Below are 19,708 nucleotides of genomic sequence, written 5' to 3' on the forward strand. Positions count from 1 at the left end.
CCTTAACCTTCTCTGCTCTAAGGAGAACAACCCTAGCTTATCCAGTCTATCCATGTAACTGAAATCCCTCATCCCCGGAATCATCTTTGTAAATCTCCTCTCCACCCTCTCCAAACCCTTGACATCCTTCCTAAAGTGCGGTGCCCAGAATTGGGCACAATACTCCAGCTGAGGTCTAACCAATGATTTAATAAAGGTTTAGCATAACTGCCTGGTTTTTGTACTCTATGCCTCTGTTAGTAAAGCCCAGGATCCCCTAGGCTTTATTAGCAGCCCTTCTCAACCTGTCCTGCCACCTTGTTCCTGCATTCCTGTTAAAATTGTACCATTTAGCTCATATTGTCTTTCTCTGTCTCTGTCCTCCTCAAGCCTGTTACCGTCCTCCTCACTGTTTACTACATTTCTCAGTTTCTCTCTCCCTTCTGCTCTATCCATTGGCTGTGGTCCTCCCAGCTCCCGGTGTCGCGGTCCGCCCAGCGCCGCTCTTGCCCGCGATACCCTGGGGGTTTCAATTTCCCGGCATTCCTGGCTCACTATAAGTATTGCGCGGTGACGTTATCGCGTTCTCAGCGGCCGGTGCCGACTCAGGAAGATGGTGAGTGAGAACCTGCGGCCTGAGAAGGATCCACCGCCATCCGCGCCGGTATCGGCCCGGACAGCCACGGAGTCCGCTCCCCGCCTTTGGCGGGACCAGTCGGTGGCGGAATGGGCCGGCGGAGAGAGCGATGGCGGTGGCGCCTCTCACCCCACCCTGCACCTAGGAGAGGCGGCTGGTGCCGGGCCCGCAACACACAACAGCGGGGCGAGGGCTGGAGGCAGGAGTGGCTGGTCACAGGCCCCGGAGCCCAGCGGCCTGAGGGATTGATGGAGGGAGCCGGGACTCCCGAGCCGTCACTGGTCTGGGGCTCTGCCCCCGGGTGGGGGAGAGCTCCTGCCCCGGGCGCGCCCCCCCCCCCCCCCCCTGTCCCCCGTCTGGGTGGGGGAGGGCTCCTGCCCCGGGCGCGCCCCGTCCCCCCTCTGGGTGGGGGAGAGCTCCTGCCCCGGCCCCCCCCGGGTGGGGGAAAGATCCTGCCCCGGGCACGCCCCCCCTCTCTGATGCACCCCATAGTCACATAACCTGCATGTTCTAGGACTTTGGGGATGAGCCATTGGGCCCATGGAACTGAACCACATGGAAAGCACCTTTGCTTGGGGAGGAGGTGCTGAGCTGGGGTGAAACGCTCCTGTTTGCTGGGGCCCAGGTCGTATGCTGTAGAGCATCGGGTTTAGTTGGAGCCTGCTGCTCCTACAAGGTCGAGAAGCTTGGGTTCCGAGCTCGATGGGTTTCTTCCCCTGTGTCACTGTCTGATGTTGACCAGAAGCTCACGTTGTGGTTTTACTCAACCCCTCTCCCTGTGCAGGTCAACGTACCAAAGACCCGTAGGACATACTGCAAGAAATGTCGCAAGCACCAGCCACACAAGGTTACCCAGTACAAGAAGGGAAAGGACTCCTTATACGCACAGGGTAAGTGAGTAAACGCTGGTGCTGGGTGTAATGAGCTGACCAAAAGATGCCGGTGGTCATGCAGAGACCTCCTGGCCTGATGCTCCACTTGCTCGCTGTTTAGCGGCTGCCCCTGGAAAAGCTACTTGACCGGTTGTACCACGGAAATGCCTCCAGGAGTTTTAATGTTGTAAACGTGCATGAGCTTCTCTGGTCTGCAAACTAACTGCTCACTGAACGGGACTTGATTGTGTTGGGCCAGTGGTTGTGTCCTGTTGTTTAAAGGGGTACGCGGTTAGGTGCTGAATACTGTGTTGGGACTGTGTCTAACTGCAGCTCATCCTACAGGTAAGAGGCGATACGACAGAAAGCAGAGTGGTTATGGTGGCCAGACAAAGCCTATATTCCGAAAGAAGGTAAGAGGGGGGTAACTTGGGATGCTCGCTCCAGTGCTGCGTTGTCGGAGGTGCGGTTAAGCCTGCCCCTTGGGTGGTTGTAAAAATCCCACGGCTCTATTTTTGAAGAGGGGCCCTGGAATTCTCCCCAGTGTCCTGCCCAATATTTATCCTCCACTAACATCACTAAAACGGGTTATCATTCGGCCTATCGTGCCTGTGCTAGCTCTCTGAAAGCACTATGCCTGATTGGATGGATCAGTCTTGTGGTTCTTCTCTGCCACTTTCACTGTTCAAATCTGTGACCAAGTGGATCTCCTCCCATGTGTACTTTACTAATTTACCTCCTCTGAGTCAGATGGCTGAGAGTTGAAGTCCCATTCCAGGACTTAAGCACATAATCTAAACAGCGCAGTACTGAGGGAGGTGCGTCTTTTGGATGAGATGTTAAAACAGACACCCCGTCTACTCCTCGGGTGGGTGTGCAAAATCCCATGCACTGTTGGGAGAACAAACAGAAGATAGGAGTAGGCCATTCGGCCCCTCGGGTCTGCTCCGCCATGCAATGAGATCATGGCAGATCATCCAATTTCAGTACCCTGTCCCTGCTTTCTCCCCATATCCCTTTAGCCTTAAGAAATATATCCAACTCCTTCTTGAATATATTTAATGAATTGGCCTCCACTGCTTTCTGTGGTAGAGAATTCCACAGGTTCACCACTCTCTGGGTGAAGAAATTCCTCCTCATCTCTGTCCTAAATGGCTTACTCCTTATCCTTCGACTCTGACCCCTGGTTCTGGACTCCCTGGCCATCGGGAACATCCTGCATCCAGTCTGTCCAGTCCTGTTAGAATTTTATAAGTTTCAATGAGGTCCCCCCTCATTCTTCTAAACTCCAGTGAGTATAAGCCCAATCGACCCACTCTCTCATACGTCATTCCTGCCATCCCAGGTATCAGTCTGGTGAATCTTCGCTGCACTCCCTCCATGACAAGAACATCCTTCCTCAGATAAGGCGACCAAAACTGCACACAATACTCAAGGTGCGGTCTCACCAAGGCCCTGTACAACTGCAGCAAGACATCCTTGTTCATGTACTTGAACCCTCTCGCTATGAAGGCCAACATACCATTTGCCGCCTTAACCGCCTGCATGCTTACCTTCAGCGACTGGTGCACAAGGATGCCCAGGTCTCGTTGCACTTCCCCTTCTCCCAATCTATATATATTATAGGGTGTGTGCTGTGAGGAGGATGCTGAGAAACTCCAGTATGATTGATATATATATTTTTTTTTTTTTTTTTTACTTATATATATTTTGTGAATAACTGGGGTCCAAGGACCGATCCCTGAGGTACCCCACTAGTCACTGCCTGCCACTTGGAAAAAGAGCCGTTTATTCCAACTCTTTGCTTCCTGTCTGCCAACCAGTTCTTTATCCAAGTCAGTACCTTGCCCCCAATCCCATGTGCCTTAACTTTACACGCTAATCTCTTAGTGGGACCTTATCAAAAGCCTGCTGAAAGTCCAAATACACCACATCCACTGGTTCTCCCTTATATATTCTACCAGTTACATCCTCACAAAATTCCAGTAGATTAGTCGAGCATGATTTACCTTTTGAGATTGGTAACACTGAATGGTGTCCTGGTCAATATTAATCCTCAGCCGAAATCAGTTACTACAGCGGATTATCTGGTCATTGTCACATTGCTGTTTGTGGGATCTTGCTGTCCCCAGATTGGCTTCCCTGTCTCCTCCATTACAACAGTGACTACACTTCAAAATACTTCATTGGCTGTAAAGCACTTTGGGATATCCTGAGGTTGTAAACGGTGCTATATAAATGCAAGTCTTTTCCTGTTGGACTTGTCAGGGTTGCTGAGGGGTCTGATAGTCCCTCTAACTCCTTATGGATGCCTTGATGGAAGTGTGAAAGCTTGGTTGGGTGTTTCAGTGTTACCAATCTCAGCTAAGTTCTTCAAGTTATAGATTCCTGGTGGTACATGTACCCTGTCCTTGGTACATTTCTGTGCTGGGCAGTGAGATGTCTTTTGTGGACTGTTGGGACTGTGTTGAATTACACGGTGTATCTGATCAGTGTGGGTCTATACGGGGTGTATCTGAGCAGTGTGGGTCTATACGGGGTGTATCTGATCAGTGTGGGTCTATACGGGGTGTATCTGATCAGTGTGGGTCTATACGGGGTGTATCTGAGCAGTGTGGGTCTATACGGGGTGTATCTGAGCAGTGTGGGTCTATACGGGGTGTATCTGAGCAGTGTGGGTCTGTGCAGGGTGTATCTGAGCAGTGGGTCTATACGGGGTGTATCTGAGCAGTGTGGGTTTATACGGGGTGTATCTGAGCAGTGTGGGTCTATACGGGGTGTATCTGAGCAGTGTGGGTTTATGCGGGGTGTATCTGAGCAGTGTGGGTTTATACGGGGTGTATCTGAGCAGTGTGGGTCTATGCAGGGTGTATCTGATCAGTGTGGGTCTGTGCAAGGTGTATCTGAGCAAACTATAGAACATCAGATCATACCTTCACCCTACAGACCCTAATTGACAAACACGTTCACCATAACAAAAGCAAAATCTACGCATGCTTTATAGATTTCCAGAAGGCTTTCGATTCTTATCTGAAACTTATCGAAAGTGGGGTAGGGGGAAAAACATTGTATACATATGATGTAATTAAATCAAACAACAAATGTGCAGTTAAAATTGGAGACAAACAAACAAAATACTTCCCACAGGGGCGGGGGGTGACGCAGGGCTGGCCAATCTCACCGACACACTTTTTTTAATATTTACATAAATAAATTGGCAAAACTACTTGAACAATCTACAGCACCCGGCCTCACCCTATATGAATCCAAGGTTAAATTCCTCCTCTATGCAGACGACCTGGTTCTGCTGCCACCAACTAAGGAGGGTCTACAGCAGAACCTGGATCTGCTGGAGTCGTACTGCAACCAAAGTCCTTGTGTTCCAGCAAAGATCCAGACATCAGGGACCCAAAATAAATTTCACACTAGGAACAACCAAAATTGAACAAACCACTAACTACACATACTTGGGCTTAAAAATCAGTTCTACAGGAAACTTCAAACTGGCTGTGAATGAACTGAAAGAGAAAGCAAGAAGGGCTTTCTATGCCATTAAAAAATCAATCCAAATAGAAATCCCAATTAGCATTTGGCTCAATTTTCAAATCAGTAATTGAACCAATTGCACTCTATGGCAGTGAGGTATGGGGACCGCTAACACAACAAGAATTTGCAAAATGGGACAAACACCCAATTGAGATCCTGCATGCAGAATTCTGTAAAAGTATCCTCCAGACTCAAAGGAAAACAGTAAACAATGCATGCAGGGTGGAACTAGGCCAATATCCATTAATAATCACTATCCAAAAAAAAGCCACCAAATTTTGGAATCACCTACAAATGAGCAACCCCCAATGCTATCACTACGACGCCCTGAAATGCCAAGAGCTGACCATAAAGAATACCCTCAGTCAACTAGTCCTGGGACTCAGTGAAGTAACTGCTAACACTACTAACAATAACCAGCCCTGGGACAGTGACAGCGTAACACAAAGAATTCGACCCAACATAATCGTCGCTAAGCAAAAGGAAAAATATCTGACATATTGGGCAGAAACAACAAAAACCCAAAGCAAACTCAATTGCTACTTGGCCCTAAACAGACAATACAACATAGCTGATTACCTGACCATGGTAAAGGACAGCAAACTGAGAAAAATCTTGACAATGTACAGACTTCGTGAACATAGCCTGGCGATCGAAAAAGGTAGACACAGGCAGACCCGGCTACCAAGAGAGGACAGGATATGCTCTCACTGCAGTCAGGGAGAGGTGGAGACAGAGATGCACTTCCTCACAGCTTGTAGAAAATATCAGGGCATAAGGGAGAACTTCTACCCAAAATTTACAAAAATATGCCCGGAATTCAGAAAATTGAATGACGACCAAAAGCTCCCATACCTAGTAGGGGAAGAGAGAAGTTGCGTAACACTAGCGGCACACTATGTTACGGCTTGCCATAAACAGAGGGACAACCACTTAAGATAAGAGTATATATAAATTATATGAATGTATATTTATACACTCAGGGATATATCTGTTTATACACTGTATGGATAGATCTGAATTTTTGTGAACAAACATGAATGTTTTCTGATGCTTTGGCAACATAAGATGTAACTTGTCATGCCAATAAAGCGATTTGAATTGAATTAAATCTATGCAGGGTTTATCTGATCAGTGTGGGTCTATGCAGGGTTTATCTGATCAGTGTGGGTCTATGCAGGGTGTATCTGAGCAGTGTGGGTCTATACGGGGTGTATCTGAGCAGTGTGGGTCTATATGGGGTGTATCTGATCAGTGTGGGTCTATGCAGGGTGTATCTGATCAGTGTGGGTCTATACGGGGTGTATCTGAGCAGTGTGGGTCTATGCAGGGTGTATCTGAGCAGTGTGGGTCTATGCAGGGTGTATCTGATCACTGTGGGTCTATGCAGGGTGTATTTGATCAGTGTGGGTCTGTTTCAACAGACTCGGGTACTTAGGCACCCCAGCCACTTCTCTTTGGTACTGGGCCAATTGGCCTGCATTTTGCTTAGCCGCAGCTCTGAGCCTGTAAGAGGTTGCTTCCTAGATGCCTCCTTTACATCGATGATGTGTTGGTGTGAAGTCACCAGCGGGTGATGAGCTAGCTCTAGAATGCTGGTACACTGTAACAATAAGATCCACTCCACCATCCTGAACAGCACCATGACTGGAATGCTGACACTTATACTAAGGGAGCACCCACACTGTTTTACAGTTCTGCTTGGCTGGCATTCACCGTCTCCCTGTATACCACTCCTTTAGTTTACCATTGCTATTCTGTTAACGGACTAGTCTGATAGCGCTCCTGGGAGGCGCCTTGGAACGTTTTACTATGTTAAAGGCACTGTATAAATGCACGTTGTTGATGTTGGACCAATTGAAACTTCCGAGTGAGATTGATGCAATTTTGTTGGGTAAGGAAATCAAAGGGATATGGAGCTATGGGAGGTAATGGGGTAGGGGTACAGATCAGCCATGATCTAATAGAATAGCAGAAGAGACTTGAATTTGGATGATCAGCCATGATCTCATTAAATGGCGGAGCAGGCTTATTCTGCCCTCGCAACGCGTGACTATGCAGAGCTAGACAGATAGCGAACAACTTGATATCTTCCCATAAAATCACAAGGCTTGACTTTTCTTGTAACGCTTTACTGAAAGATTCTTATTGTAAAACTGAAATACAACACAGAAATGGAAGCACACATTAGTATACAAACGCATAACTGATATGTATACACAAATTTAGGTACGCCTGGGCAGCACAGTACATTTGGCAACGAATATACATTTAGCAAACTGGAAGGCATTCTCTTTAAATTAGCCCTGTACATAGTGTATCAAAATACAGCTACTAGTTAACCAGCTAGACAGAGAAAAGTTACAACTAAACATTTTCTACAACATAGTGTACGCTAATCATCTATAGCATTCTAAAATACTTAGACAAACAATTTCCAAGACTCCAGCATGGGGACAATACAACTGAGGAGCACCGTGGCGCAGGTCCTGTTCCGGCGGAGGCTCCACGAGGAATGAGCTCGCAGTCCCGTGGGGAGCGTGATGACCTCATCACGCTCAGGGTTGTGATGTCATCACGTTTGCCGGCCGTTGGGGCCGAAGGCGGGAGCTGGAGGCCAGGCTGAGCCGGTGCTTGCCGCGGGAGCGGAAGATCGCGTCGCTCCCGGCGGCTGATCGATGCGGCCGAAGACGCTAGGCCGGGCTGTGCCGGCGGCCTTTCTGGAGGGCTGAGTCGGGCCGGCAGCCGCCTCACGCATGTCACGTCGTACGTGACGTGACGTCAGCATGCTAAGGCGCGTCTTAAAGGGGTAATGGCCCTAAAAGGTAAGTTATACATATATAAGTAGGTTATGTACACAGTGAGGTTAAGTTAGAGGGAGAGGCAGCACAAGGCTCGAAGGGCTGAATGGCCTACTCCTGCTCCTATCTTCTATGAGACTTGAGGGGCTGAATGGCCTCTTCCTATATATGGTGGGGACATGTGTAGGCTTTGAGTAAAGCGGAATGAGAGTGCAGGGGATGATTGGGTCAGAGTAGGGAGACATCATTCAGTCCCCATTTTAGTGCAGCTTTTGTTTTTTTCATTATAGATTCCTGTGCGTGCGTTTCTAATTGAAACTGCTGGTGTTGGCTTGTCATTCTAATTGCACTTTTTAAAAAGTACCTCCAGTGGCACGGGTTTACATATACAATTCCCATTATAAATATAGACATTTATGATGGCAAATGTAGGCCGAATGAAGATTTTAAATTTTCATACATATTTTCTCTACTATCTTTTAGCTGTTTTGCAATTTTAGGACTGAGAAATTGCCATTGGGTTGCAGTCTGGCCCCAGCTGAGAGAAGACCTGAAGGTTGCCGGTTATCACAGATGTGATTGTCAATCTTTAGTGTCCTGGGGTACCTGCAGAAGTGAGTAAAATGACTGCCATTTGTAGTGTTAGCTAGGCCTGGATCGCGTGCTTCAACCATAGACGGTCAGTCTGTCTTCAGCTGTTGGGGAGCGGCAAGCCTGCTGGTATTTAATCTGGGGCTGTTTTGGATTTTGAAAAGTGGGACTGTAGTAACTGCATGGCAGTGAGCTGCTGGGAGGAGAGGGTGTGTGAACCAGCTACTGTGCTGGACACTGCCTTTCCTGGCAATCACTCGCGGCTCTCATCAGTGAACATGCTGTGGGTTCACCAGATGTAGTAACCAAGCTAAACATCTGAAGTGTAGTCATTGTAATGTAGGAAATGCGGCAGCCAATTTGCACACAGCAAGATCCAGCAAACAGTAGTGTGATAATGAGCAGATAATCTGTTTTAGTGGTGTCGATTGAGAGAGAAATATTGTCCAGGGCAGAACTCCCCTGCTCTTTGAAATTGTGTCATGGGATCTTTTACATCCACCTGAGGGCAGACAGGGCCTCAATTTACAGCAATTAAGTACTTTTGAAGTGTAGTCACCCAAATCCAAAGATGTGCGGGTTAGGTTGATTGGCTATGATAAATTGACCCTTAGTGTTAGGGGGATTAAATACATGGGGTTACTGGGATATGTGTTGGTGTAGGGGTTACGGGGATCGGGTGGGATATGTGTCGGTGCAGGCTCGATGGGCCGAAATGGCCTCTATCTGCACTGTGGGGTTTCTGTGATTCTGTGAAGTGAGCTCATCTCGGTGCTGATATCAGTCATAATGCGACGCTTCGCCTTGACGCCAGGGCCAGAGAGGCATTTCTGCTTCTGGCCGCTCCCCAGTGCCCCCCTGCTCCGGGATAGGACGGTTTTGGATTCAGCTGTGTTTGTCCCTTCCCACTCCACGGGTGACTGTCTGCAGACATTTGCTGTCAGAGCTGGACTGTGGCTGTCTGGAGGGTGGATAGTGCCTGCGGATCTGTCCCCGAGCACAGGGGAGAAACCTGGACAAATCAAATGCTCAGTGATCACCCTGGGCCTCCAGACTGCGAGTGGTTTTCCCAGTGAACGTAGTGGCTCTTACTCCCCCGTCTCCTACCCAAGACATTTTCCCCCAGGAGGTTTTGTACTTTGGCTGTAATTATGATTTTTAGCACTCAACAAACTGGCCGGCCTAATTTAAGAAGCCTGGGTGCCTAAAAACCTCCTTTTCTGTACCTTCTGAATTAGAGTGCTGCCTCTGAGCCAAGTTGATGAGAATTCCTCCATGTCAGCCGTGGCTCAGTGATGGCTCTCTTACCTCTGAGTTAGGCGGTAGTGAGTTCAAGCCCCACTCCAGAGACTTGAGCACATAATCCAGGTTAACATTCCCAGTGCAGAACTGAGGTAGTGCTGCGCTGTCGGAGGTGCCGTCTTTCGGGTGAAACGCTAAATCAAGGCCCCGTCTGCCCCCACGGGTGGACGTAAAAGATCCCACGGCACTACTTGGAAGAAGAACAGGGGAGTTCTCCCTGGAGTCCTGGCCAATATTATCCCTCAACCAACATCATTGAAACAAATTATCTGGTCATTATCACATTGTTTGTGGAATTTTTATGCTGTATAACTCTGACTTTAATTTTACTGTACAGAAAGTGGCTGCAGTGTTTGCCTACTTCACAGGCAGTTCATTGGCAGCTAGAAATTTGGGTGTCCTGTGTGAGTGACTATATAAATATTTATTCCTGGAGTCCTTCCTCCGTTTCCCTCCTCACCCGAAGCTGTTGCCTCCAGTTGCTGGTGGTTTCTTCGACGCCCCTTCTTTGTGTGGGGCTACACCATGAATAGTCATAGTTATACAGTACAGAAAGAGGCCCGTCGGCCGTCAAACCCTGTCTATTCTAATCCCATTTTCCAGCACTTGAAACACCATAGCATACAAGGCTACGGACCAAGTGCTCATCTAAATGCTGCTTGAATGTTGAGGGTTCCTGCCTCTACCACCCTTTCAGGCAGTGAGTTCCAGATTCCAACCACCCTCTGGGTGGAAAAAGTTCTTCCTCAAATCCCCTCTAAACCTCCTGCCCCTTACCTTGAAACTGTCCCCTGGTTATTGACCCCTCTACTAAGGGGCAAAGTTCCTTTCTATCTACCCTATCTATGCCCCTCATAATTTTGTGCACCTCAATCAGGTCCCCCGTCAGCCTTCTCCTTTCTAAGGAAAGCAACCCCAGCCTGTCCAGTCTCTTCATAGCTGAAACGCTCCAGCCCAGTTAACATCCTGGTGAATCTCCTCTGCACCCTCTCCAATGCAATCAGATCCTTCCTATAATGTGGCGACCAGAACTGCACACAGTATTCCAGCTGTGGCCTAACTAGCGTTTTGTACAGCTTCATCATAACCTCCCTGCTCTTGCCTTCATTAGCCGAGGCATAGAATATAAGTATCCCATATGCCTTAACCACCTTATCTACCTGTCCTGCTGCCTTCAGGGATCTATGTACATGCACCCCAAGGTTCCTCTGTCCTTCCTAGGGTCCTACCATACCGTGCCTTGTTAGTCCTCCCAAAATGCATCACCTCACACTTTTCAGGGTTAAATTCCATTTGTCACTGTTCTGCCCGTCTGACCAGCCCATCTATATCATCCTGTAGCCTGAGGCTTCCTTCTTCGCTATTTACCACCACCAATTTTCGTGTCATCTGCGAACTTACTGATCATACCTCCTACATTCATATCTAAATCATTAATGTACACTACAAACAGCGAGGGACTCTGCACCGATCCCTGCGGTACACCACTGGACACAGGCTTCCAGTCACAAAAACAACCTTTGACCCTCTGCCTCCTGCCACTAAGCCAAATTTGGATCCAATGTCAGATTGCCCTGGATCCCATGGGCTCTTAGCTTCTTGACCAGTCTCCCATGCGGGACTTTGTCAAAAGCCTTACTGAGCTCCATGTAGACTACATCAACTGCACTACCCTCATCCACACACCTAGTCACCCCCTCAAAATTCAATCAAATTGGTTAGACATGATCTCCCCCTGACAAAGCCATGCTTCTTTTTAAATGTAAACTCTGTGGTTTATAGTTTAATGTGTGATATCATCTAAAATCGGGGCAGAGGGTATTTAAAAATAATAAATTTAATTAATTACATAGAATGGGAGAGCAGGTGATGTGTTGCTGCTGCAATATGTGGGAGCTGGTGGACACCATTGATGCTCACGGTGATCACATTTGCAGTAAGTGCTGGCTGCTCGAGGAATTCCGGCTCTGTTGATGAGCTGGAATCCGAGCTTCAAACACTGAGACACATCAGGGAGGGGGAGAGTTACCTGGACTCTGTTTCAGGAGGTAGTCACACCAATTAGAGTAATTAATTCAGATGTAGTCCGTGGCCAGGGACAGGATGGTGTGACTAGAAGTGAGGCAGGTACGGGGATCCAGGAGGTAGTGTTGGAGGAGCAGCAGCCCTTGCTCTTGTCCAATGGGTTTGAGGCTCTTACTCCCTGTGGGGATGTGAACAGGGACTGCGGGGAGGATGAGCAACCTGGCCACAGCACCGTGGAGCAGGGGGCCATTCAAGTGGGGGGGGGGAGTTAAAAGAAATGTTGTAGTGGTAGGGGATAGTATCGTTAGGGGGATAGATAGGGTTCTTTGCAGCCGAGAGCGAGAGTCCCGAAGGACATCTCCTCTGGGCTGGAGAGAAACTTGGAGGGGGAGGATCCAGTTGTCGTGGTCCATGTTGGTACCAATGACATAGATAGGACAAGCAAAGAGGTTCTGCTGAGGGAGTTTGAGCCGCCAGGGGCCAAATTAAAAAGCAAAACCACAAGGGTAATAATCTCTAGATTACTACCTGAGCCACGTGCAAATTTGGCTAGGGTAAATAAAATTAGAGAGTTAAATGTGTGGCTCAAAGACTGGTGTGGGAGAAATGGGTTTTGCTTCTTGGGACACTGGCATCAGTACTGGAACAGGAGAGAGCTGTTCCGTTGGGACGGACCTCACTTGGCCAATGCTGGGACTAGAATCCTGGCGAATCGACTAACTAGGGCTGTAGAGAGGGGCTTTAAACTAATTAGTGGGGGGGAGGTTTTAAGAGCGAAAAATAAAAATGACCGGAGAAGGCAATAGAGCAAGGTAGCAGTGGGGGAATTAAAAACCAGAGCGTGTTGGGAAGGGACAGAATGTATAATGCTAATAAAGGTAAAGTAGTAAAAGGGGTAAAAGCAGGAATAATTTGTCAGAAAACATATTTGAAAGTTCTTTATCCGAATGCACGCAGCATTCGTAACAAAATAGACGAGTTGACAGTACAAATAACTACACATGGGTATGATCTGGTGGCCATTACGGAAACATGGCTGCAAGGTGATCATGACTGGGAACTAAACATACAAGGGTATTTGACAATTGGGAAGAACAGACAGGAAGGAAAGGGAGGTGGGGTTGCTATGTTAATCAAGGATGGAATCACTGCAGTAGTCAGAAATGATATTGGGTCAAAGGATCAGGATAGTGAAACAGTTTGGGTGGAGATAAGGAATAATAAGGGGGAAAAGTCACTAGTGGGCGTAGTCTATAGGCCTCCTAACAGTTGCAACTCTGTTGGTCGGAGTATAAATCAGGAAATAGTTTGGGCTTGTAATAAGGGAACAGTAATAATCATGGGGGATTTTAACTTTCATATTGACTGACTGGACTAATCAAATTGGGCATGGCAGCCTTGAGGAAGAGTTCATAGAGTGTATTAGGGATGGGTTCCCTTGAGCAGTATGTAACTGAACCAACCAGGGGGCAGGCCTTGGATCTTAGATCTGGTCCTGTGTAATGAGACGGGATTAATAAAAAATGTCCTAGTAAAGGACCCCCTTGGAATGAGTGACCATAATATGGTTGAATTCCAAATTCAGTTTGAGGGTGAGTTGGATCTCAAACCAGCGTACTGAGCTTAAATAAAGGAGACGATGAAGGTATGAGAGTAGAATTGACTAAAGTGGACTGGGAAAACAGATTAAAGTGTAAGACGGGACAAGAGCAGTGGTCTACATTCAAGGAGATATTTCACATCTTTCAAGATAAATATATTCCACTGAGGAGAAAGGGGAGTAAAAGAAAAGACAGCCATCCGTGGCTAAGTAAAGTAATAAAGGATAGTATCCGACTGAAAACAAGGGCATATAAAGTAGCCAAATCTAGTGGGAGGATAGAAGATTGGGAAGCATTTAAAAGCCAGCAAACTAACTAAAAGATTAATTAAGAAAGGGAAGATAGATTATGAAAGTAAACTAGCAAAAAATATAAAAACAGATAGCAAGAGTTTCTACAGCTATATAAAAAGAAAAAGGGTGGCTAAAGTGAATGTTGGTCCCTTAGAGGATGAGACTGGGAAACTAATGGTGGGGAACATGGAGATGGCCAAGACGCTGAACAAATATTTTGTATCAGTCTTTACAGTAGAGGACACTAAAAATATCCCAACACTGGACAAACAGGGGGCAATGGGGGGAGGAGGAGCTAAACACGATTAAAATCACTAAGGAGATGGTACTCGGTAAAATAATGGGACTTAAGGCGGATAATCCCCCCGGACCTGATGGCCTACATCCTAGGATCTTGAGAGAAGTGGTAGTAGGGATTGTGGATGCATTGGTGATTATTTTCCAAAACTCCCTGGACTTGGGAAAGGTCCCAGCAGATTGGAAAACTGCTAATGTAACACCCTTATTTAAGAAGGGAAGTAGACAAAAAGCTGGAAACGATAGACCAGTTAGCCTAACATCTGTGGTTGGCAAAATGTTGGAGTCCATTATTAAGGTAACAGTGCATTTGGATAAACATAATTTAATAGGACAGAGTCAGCATGGTTTTATGAAGGGGAAGTCATGTTTGACAAATTTGCTCGAATTCTTTGAGGACGTAACATACAGGGTGGATAAAGGGGAACCAGTGGATGTGGTGTATTTGGACTTCCAAAAGGCATTTGACAAGGTTCCACACAAGATTACTGATCAAGATTAAAAAATCACAGGATTGGGGGTAATATACTGGCATGGGTGGAAGATTGGCTATCTAACAGAAAACAGAGTTGGGATAAATGGTTCGTTCTCGGGCTGGCAATCAGTAACTAGTGGTGTTCCGCAGGGGTCAGGGCTGGGACCCCAACTCTTTACAATCTATATTAACGATTTGGAGGAAGGGACCGAGTGCAACATATCCAAGTTTGCCGACGATACAAAGATGGGAGAGAAAGCAGTGAGTGAGGAGGACATAAAAAAACCTGCAGAAGGACATAGACAGGCTAAGTGAGTGGGCAGAGATTTGGCAGATGGAATATAATATTGGAAAGTGTGAGGCTATGCACTTTGGCAGAAAAAATCAAAGAGCAAGTTATTATCTAAATGGAGAGAAACTGCAAAGTGCTACAGTACAAAGGGATCTGGGGGTCCTGGTGCATGAAACACAAAAAGTTAGTATGCAGGTGATCAGGAAGGCCAATGGCATCTTGGCTTTTATTGCAAGGGGGATGGAGTATAAAAACAGGGAAGTCTTGCTGCAGTTATACAGGGTATTGGTGAGGCCACACCTGGAATACTGCGTGCAGTTTTGGTTTCCATATTTAAGAAAAGATATACTTGCTCTCGAGGCGGTTCAGAGAAGGTTCACTCGGTTGATTCCGGAGATGAATAGGTTGGGCTTCTACTCATTGGAGTTCAGAAGAATGAGAGGCGATCTTATCGAAACAACATATAAGATTGTGAGGGGGCTTGATTGGGTGGATGTGGTGAGGATGTTTCCACTGATGGGTGAGACTAGAACTAGGGGGCATAATCTTAGAATAAGGGGCTGCCCTTTCAAAACTGAGATGAGGAGGAACTTCTTCACTCGGTAGTAAATCTATGGAATTTGCTACCCCAGAGAGCTGTGGAAGCTGCAACATTAAATAAATTTAAAACGGAGATACAGTTTCCTAGCAGATAAGGGAATTAGGGGTTACGGGGAGAGGGCAGGGAAGTGGACGTGAGTCTAGATTCGGATCAGCCATGATCCTATTGAATGGCGGAGCAGGCCCGAGGGGCTGTAAGGCCTACTCCTGCTCCTACTTCTTATGTTCTTATGCTGACTATCCTTGATTAATCCTTGCCTCTCCAAGTGGAGACTAATTCTGTCCCTCAGAATTTTTTCCAATAATTTCCCTACCACTGATGTTAGGCTCACTGGCCTGTAACTCCCTGGTTTATCCCCACTATCCTTCTTGAATAATGGTACTATGTTAGCAGTCCTCTGGTACCTCCCCTGTGGCCAGAGAGGTTCTGAAAATTTGTCAGATCCCCTGCAATATCCTCCCTTGCCTCGTGCAGCAACCTTGGATACATCTTGTCTGGGCCTGGGGATTTATCCACTTTTAAGCCCACTAAAACTGCTAGTACCTCCTCCCTCTCAATGCTAATTTGTTCAAGTATATCACAACCCCCCTGCCTGATTTCTATGCCTACATCATCCTTCTCCATAGTGAACACAGATGCAAAATATTAATTTAAAACCTCACCTAATTCTTCTGGCTCTACACACAGATTGCCACTTTGGTCCCTAATGGGCCCTACTCTTTCCCTGGTTATCCTCTTGCCCTTAATATACTTATAAAACACCTTGGGATTTTCCTTTATTTTGCCTGCCAGTGTTTTTTCATGCCCCCTCTTCGCTCTCCTAATTTCTTTAATGACCCCCCCTGCACTTTCTATACTCCTCTAGGGCTTCTGCTGTTTTCAGTCTTTTATCTGCCAAAAGCCTCCCTTTTTTTCCTAATCCATTCTTGTATATCCCTTGACATCCAGGGTTCCCTGGGCTTGTTGGTCCCACCCTTGACCTTTACGGGAACATGTTGGCATTGTATTCTATTTCCTTTCTGAATGACTCTCAATGCTCGATGTGGATTTTCCTACAAGTAGCTGATCCCAGTCCACTTTGGCCAGATCCTGCCTTATATTAAAATCGGCCTTTCCCCAATTTAGAACCTTTATTTCTGGTCCATCTTTGTCCTTTTCCATGACTACCTTAAATCTCACCGAATTATGGTCACTGTCACCTTATGCTCTCCTACTGACACTTCTACCACTTGCCCGGCACATTCCCTAGAATTAGGGCCAATACCGCCCCCTCTCTTGTAGGACTTTCTACATGCTGGCTCAGAAAGCTCTCCTGGATTAACTAAGAATTCTGCACCCTCTAAGCCTTTCACACTCTGACTATCCCAGTTAATATTGGAAGTTGAAATCCCCTACTATTATCACCCTATTATTTCTACACTTCTGAGATTTGCCTACATATCTGTTCCTCTATCTCCCCCTGACTGTTTGGGGGGCCTATAGTACACTCCCAGTAAAGTGCTTGCCCCCTTTTTGTTTCTAAGTTCTACCCATATGGCCTCATTAGAGGAACCTGCTAAGATATCATCCCCCCCCCCCCCCCCCTTACTGCAGTAATTGACTCCTTGATTAATATTGCAACACCCCCCTCTGTCTCGCCTGAAGATTCTATACCCCGGAATATTGAGTTGCCAGTCCTGCCCCTCCATCAACCATGTCTCTGTGATAGCAACAATATCATACTCCTGTGTTCATCAACACCTTCAATTCATCTGCCTTACTTGCAAGACTCCTTGCATTAAAATATAAATGCCATCCAGCCTTGCAATACTCCCTTGTGCTGTTACATATTTGCTCTGCCTTCCAGTCTGACTTGTGTTTTTTCCTCTATATTTGGCTGCATCACTCCCTACTATAGCTCCACTCCGTATCCCATTCCCCTGCCAAGTTAATTTAAGCCCGCCCCCCAACAGCACTAACAAACCTCCCCGCAAGGATGTTGGTTCCGGTTCAGGTGCAACCTGTCTGACTTGTACAGGTCCCACCTTCCCCAGAAACAGACCCAGTGATCCAGGAAACTAAAGCTCTCCCTCCTGCACCAACTCTTTAGCCACGCATTCATCTGCTCTATCCTCCTATTTCTATACTCACTAGCACGTGGCACCGGGAGTAACCAGAGATTACAACCTTTGAGGCAGGGAGAACATCGCACCGAACCAATCCTGTCCTATAGCGATTGGGTGCTGGCCGAGATGGCATTATCTAACTCGGCTCACCCTGTGAGCTGCTGGCCCAAGTGCGACACTGGGCCTTAACCCACAATGGCCCAGAAATTCGCGTTGGAGGCTTCCCGCAGGTGCAAGCCTCCCACCTGCACTTACCTAGTGCGCCAGCCATTGTGCTGTGGGCCCGCGTGGGGTTCCAATCCTGGGCCTGCTCCAACTGCCGGCACGCGGTGCTTGTGTATCCCAGGGGCACAGTTAGTTCGAAGCGTCCCCTGGATCACGTGGGCCATGAAGAGCCAATGGTAGCAGGGACTCTCCAGGGAAGACCTGTCAAGTCTATGAATACAATTCAGCCCCAAAACATACCTAAAACATCAAAAAAAAAGTTTTTAATCACATTTTTAAAATAAAATATAAATTACATAAATTAAAATTATTGTTTAATAGTTATTTTTTGAAAAAATTAATTACACTTTCTAACGGGGCTAAAAATAAACTTACCTTTCTTTAAAGTATTTAAAAATAATAAACCTGTGGGGGAAAAAATGTTTATTTTACTTAATTCACCACTTACCTGGTTAAAAGCAGGCCTTGTGACTGCTTTTTGCATGCGTAGCTCCTGGAGACTTACCCTCCCGGAAAAACCTGGGGGAAAGGGGGAGTCCCAGGTGTACGCGCTGCCTCTCCGGTGCACGCGTTCGACCTGTGAACCCCTTTTAAGGGAGCGGAAGTTCCGGTTTGCAGTGCGTACAGGAAATCGGCACTTTCGTTGGGCCTACGCGTGAGTACCCAGCGCGTACTCACCCGTGGGGACCTGAAGTTCTGGCCCAATGTTGTTGGAGTATTTACTCTGTGGTTTGTGCTAATGTCACTGGGGTACAGACACTGCAATCTCAATGAGGCCACCCAGGATCTTGCCGGCAATTTGTTGACCTTGTGATTACAGGCTAAGACCACGAAGAAGATTGTGCTGAGGCTGGAGTGCGTGGAGCCCAACTGTCGCTCCAAGAGAATGCTGGCCATCAAGAGATGCAAGCACTTTGAGCTGGGAGGAGACAAGAAGAGAAAGGTAAGCATTCCTGGGGACGGCCTGTTACCTACATCCAGTACTGGGAGGAGGATTACTTTTACATGATGCATTGGGGCTTCCATGCTGGCGCTTCACTTGCTGTGTTAATGTGCAATTTGAGAAGAGGGTGTGTTCCATCACAATACTTGTTTGACTGAAGTGATATTGCATGCAGCCATTTCACCAGAGTTGGGATTGAATCCAGTCCCAAGTCATGGGACAAGGGTCTCTTGTGCTGCACATAAGGGACCTATGAAATGATTGGTGCAGTCTTCATGCTTCCTAATGGGTGCAGATCCTGAATTGATGCCAGATTGGTGGTGGTCTCACTTGTACAGAGGGAGGGTGCTAATTGTTGCCCTGGGAGTGTTTGATGGGACAGTGTAGAGGGAACTTTACTCTGTATCTAACCCATGCTGGACCTGCCCCTGGGATGTTTGATGGGACAGTGTAGAGGGAACTTTACTCTGTATCTAACCCATGCTGGACCTGCCCCTGGGATGTTTGATGGGACAGTAGGTGCACCCGTTTTTGGGGGGGGGGGTGGTTAAACATGATGCTCACGTGGGTAAAGCCCCTCAGGGGGAGATATGGCACTTGGAGGATGTTGAGTAATTTGAATGGTGACAGAAACCTTGGGCAATACTGTTGTTGTGCGAGAGTTGATATTTTGGATGTTTGCTAACCTTTGCTCTCCTTATTTTGCAGGGCCAAGTCATCCAGTTCTAAGCTGCATTCTTTTAGATTTTTGGAGTACAGATTCACAATAAAATAATAAATCTCATGATTGTCATTGACTGCTTTCTTCTCCCCTGCTCCTTTGAGTAAAAATTGGTCCAGAATGTAACATGTAAAATCTTTATAAATCGCTGGTTAGGCCCCAGCTGGAGTACTGTGCCCAATTCTGGGCACCGCACTTTAGGAAGGATGTCAAGGCCTTGGAGAGGGTGCAGAGGAGATTCACTAGAATGGTGCCAGGGATGAGGGACTTGGTTATGTGGAGAAACTGGGGTTGTTCTCCTTAGAGCAGAGAAGATTAAGAGGAGCAAAATACTGCAGATGCTGGAAATCTGAAATAAAAACAGAAAATGCTGGAAATACTCAGCAGATCAGGCAGCATCTG

At 47.0% G+C, this 19,708-nt stretch overlaps 1 protein-coding gene across 1 annotated transcript; it reads left to right on the forward strand.

Annotated features, from left to right (window-relative positions):
* The first annotated feature begins 489 nt into the window (after positions 1 to 489).
* Positions 490 to 19,369, forward strand: rpl36a (ribosomal protein L36A). Its single transcript, XM_085994229.1, has 5 exons — positions 490 to 595; positions 1,401 to 1,506; positions 1,834 to 1,901; positions 18,463 to 18,585; positions 19,294 to 19,369. The coding sequence occupies exons 1-5, from the start codon at positions 593 to 595 to the stop codon at positions 19,312 to 19,314; spliced, it is 321 nt and encodes a 106-aa protein (XP_085850355.1). The 5' UTR covers positions 490 to 592; the 3' UTR covers positions 19,315 to 19,369.
* Positions 19,370 to 19,708: the final 339 nt, after the last annotated feature.

The sequence above is a fragment of the Somniosus microcephalus genome, chromosome 1 (assembly GCF_052327205.1).
Source record: "Somniosus microcephalus isolate GS21.2 chromosome 1, FLI_Smic_1.0, whole genome shotgun sequence".
Lineage (NCBI taxonomy): Eukaryota > Metazoa > Chordata > Chondrichthyes > Squaliformes > Somniosidae > Somniosus > Somniosus microcephalus.

Excerpts from the sequence above, each read along its gene's own strand:
- rpl36a (XM_085994229.1), top strand. Across the intron at positions 1,507-1,833 it reads GGACTCCTTATACGCACAGG|GTAAGAGGCGATACGACAGA; the intron begins GTAAGTGAGTAA and ends CTCATCCTACAG. Across the intron at positions 18,586-19,293 it reads GAGGAGACAAGAAGAGAAAG|GGCCAAGTCATCCAGTTCTA; the intron begins GTAAGCATTCCT and ends CTTATTTTGCAG.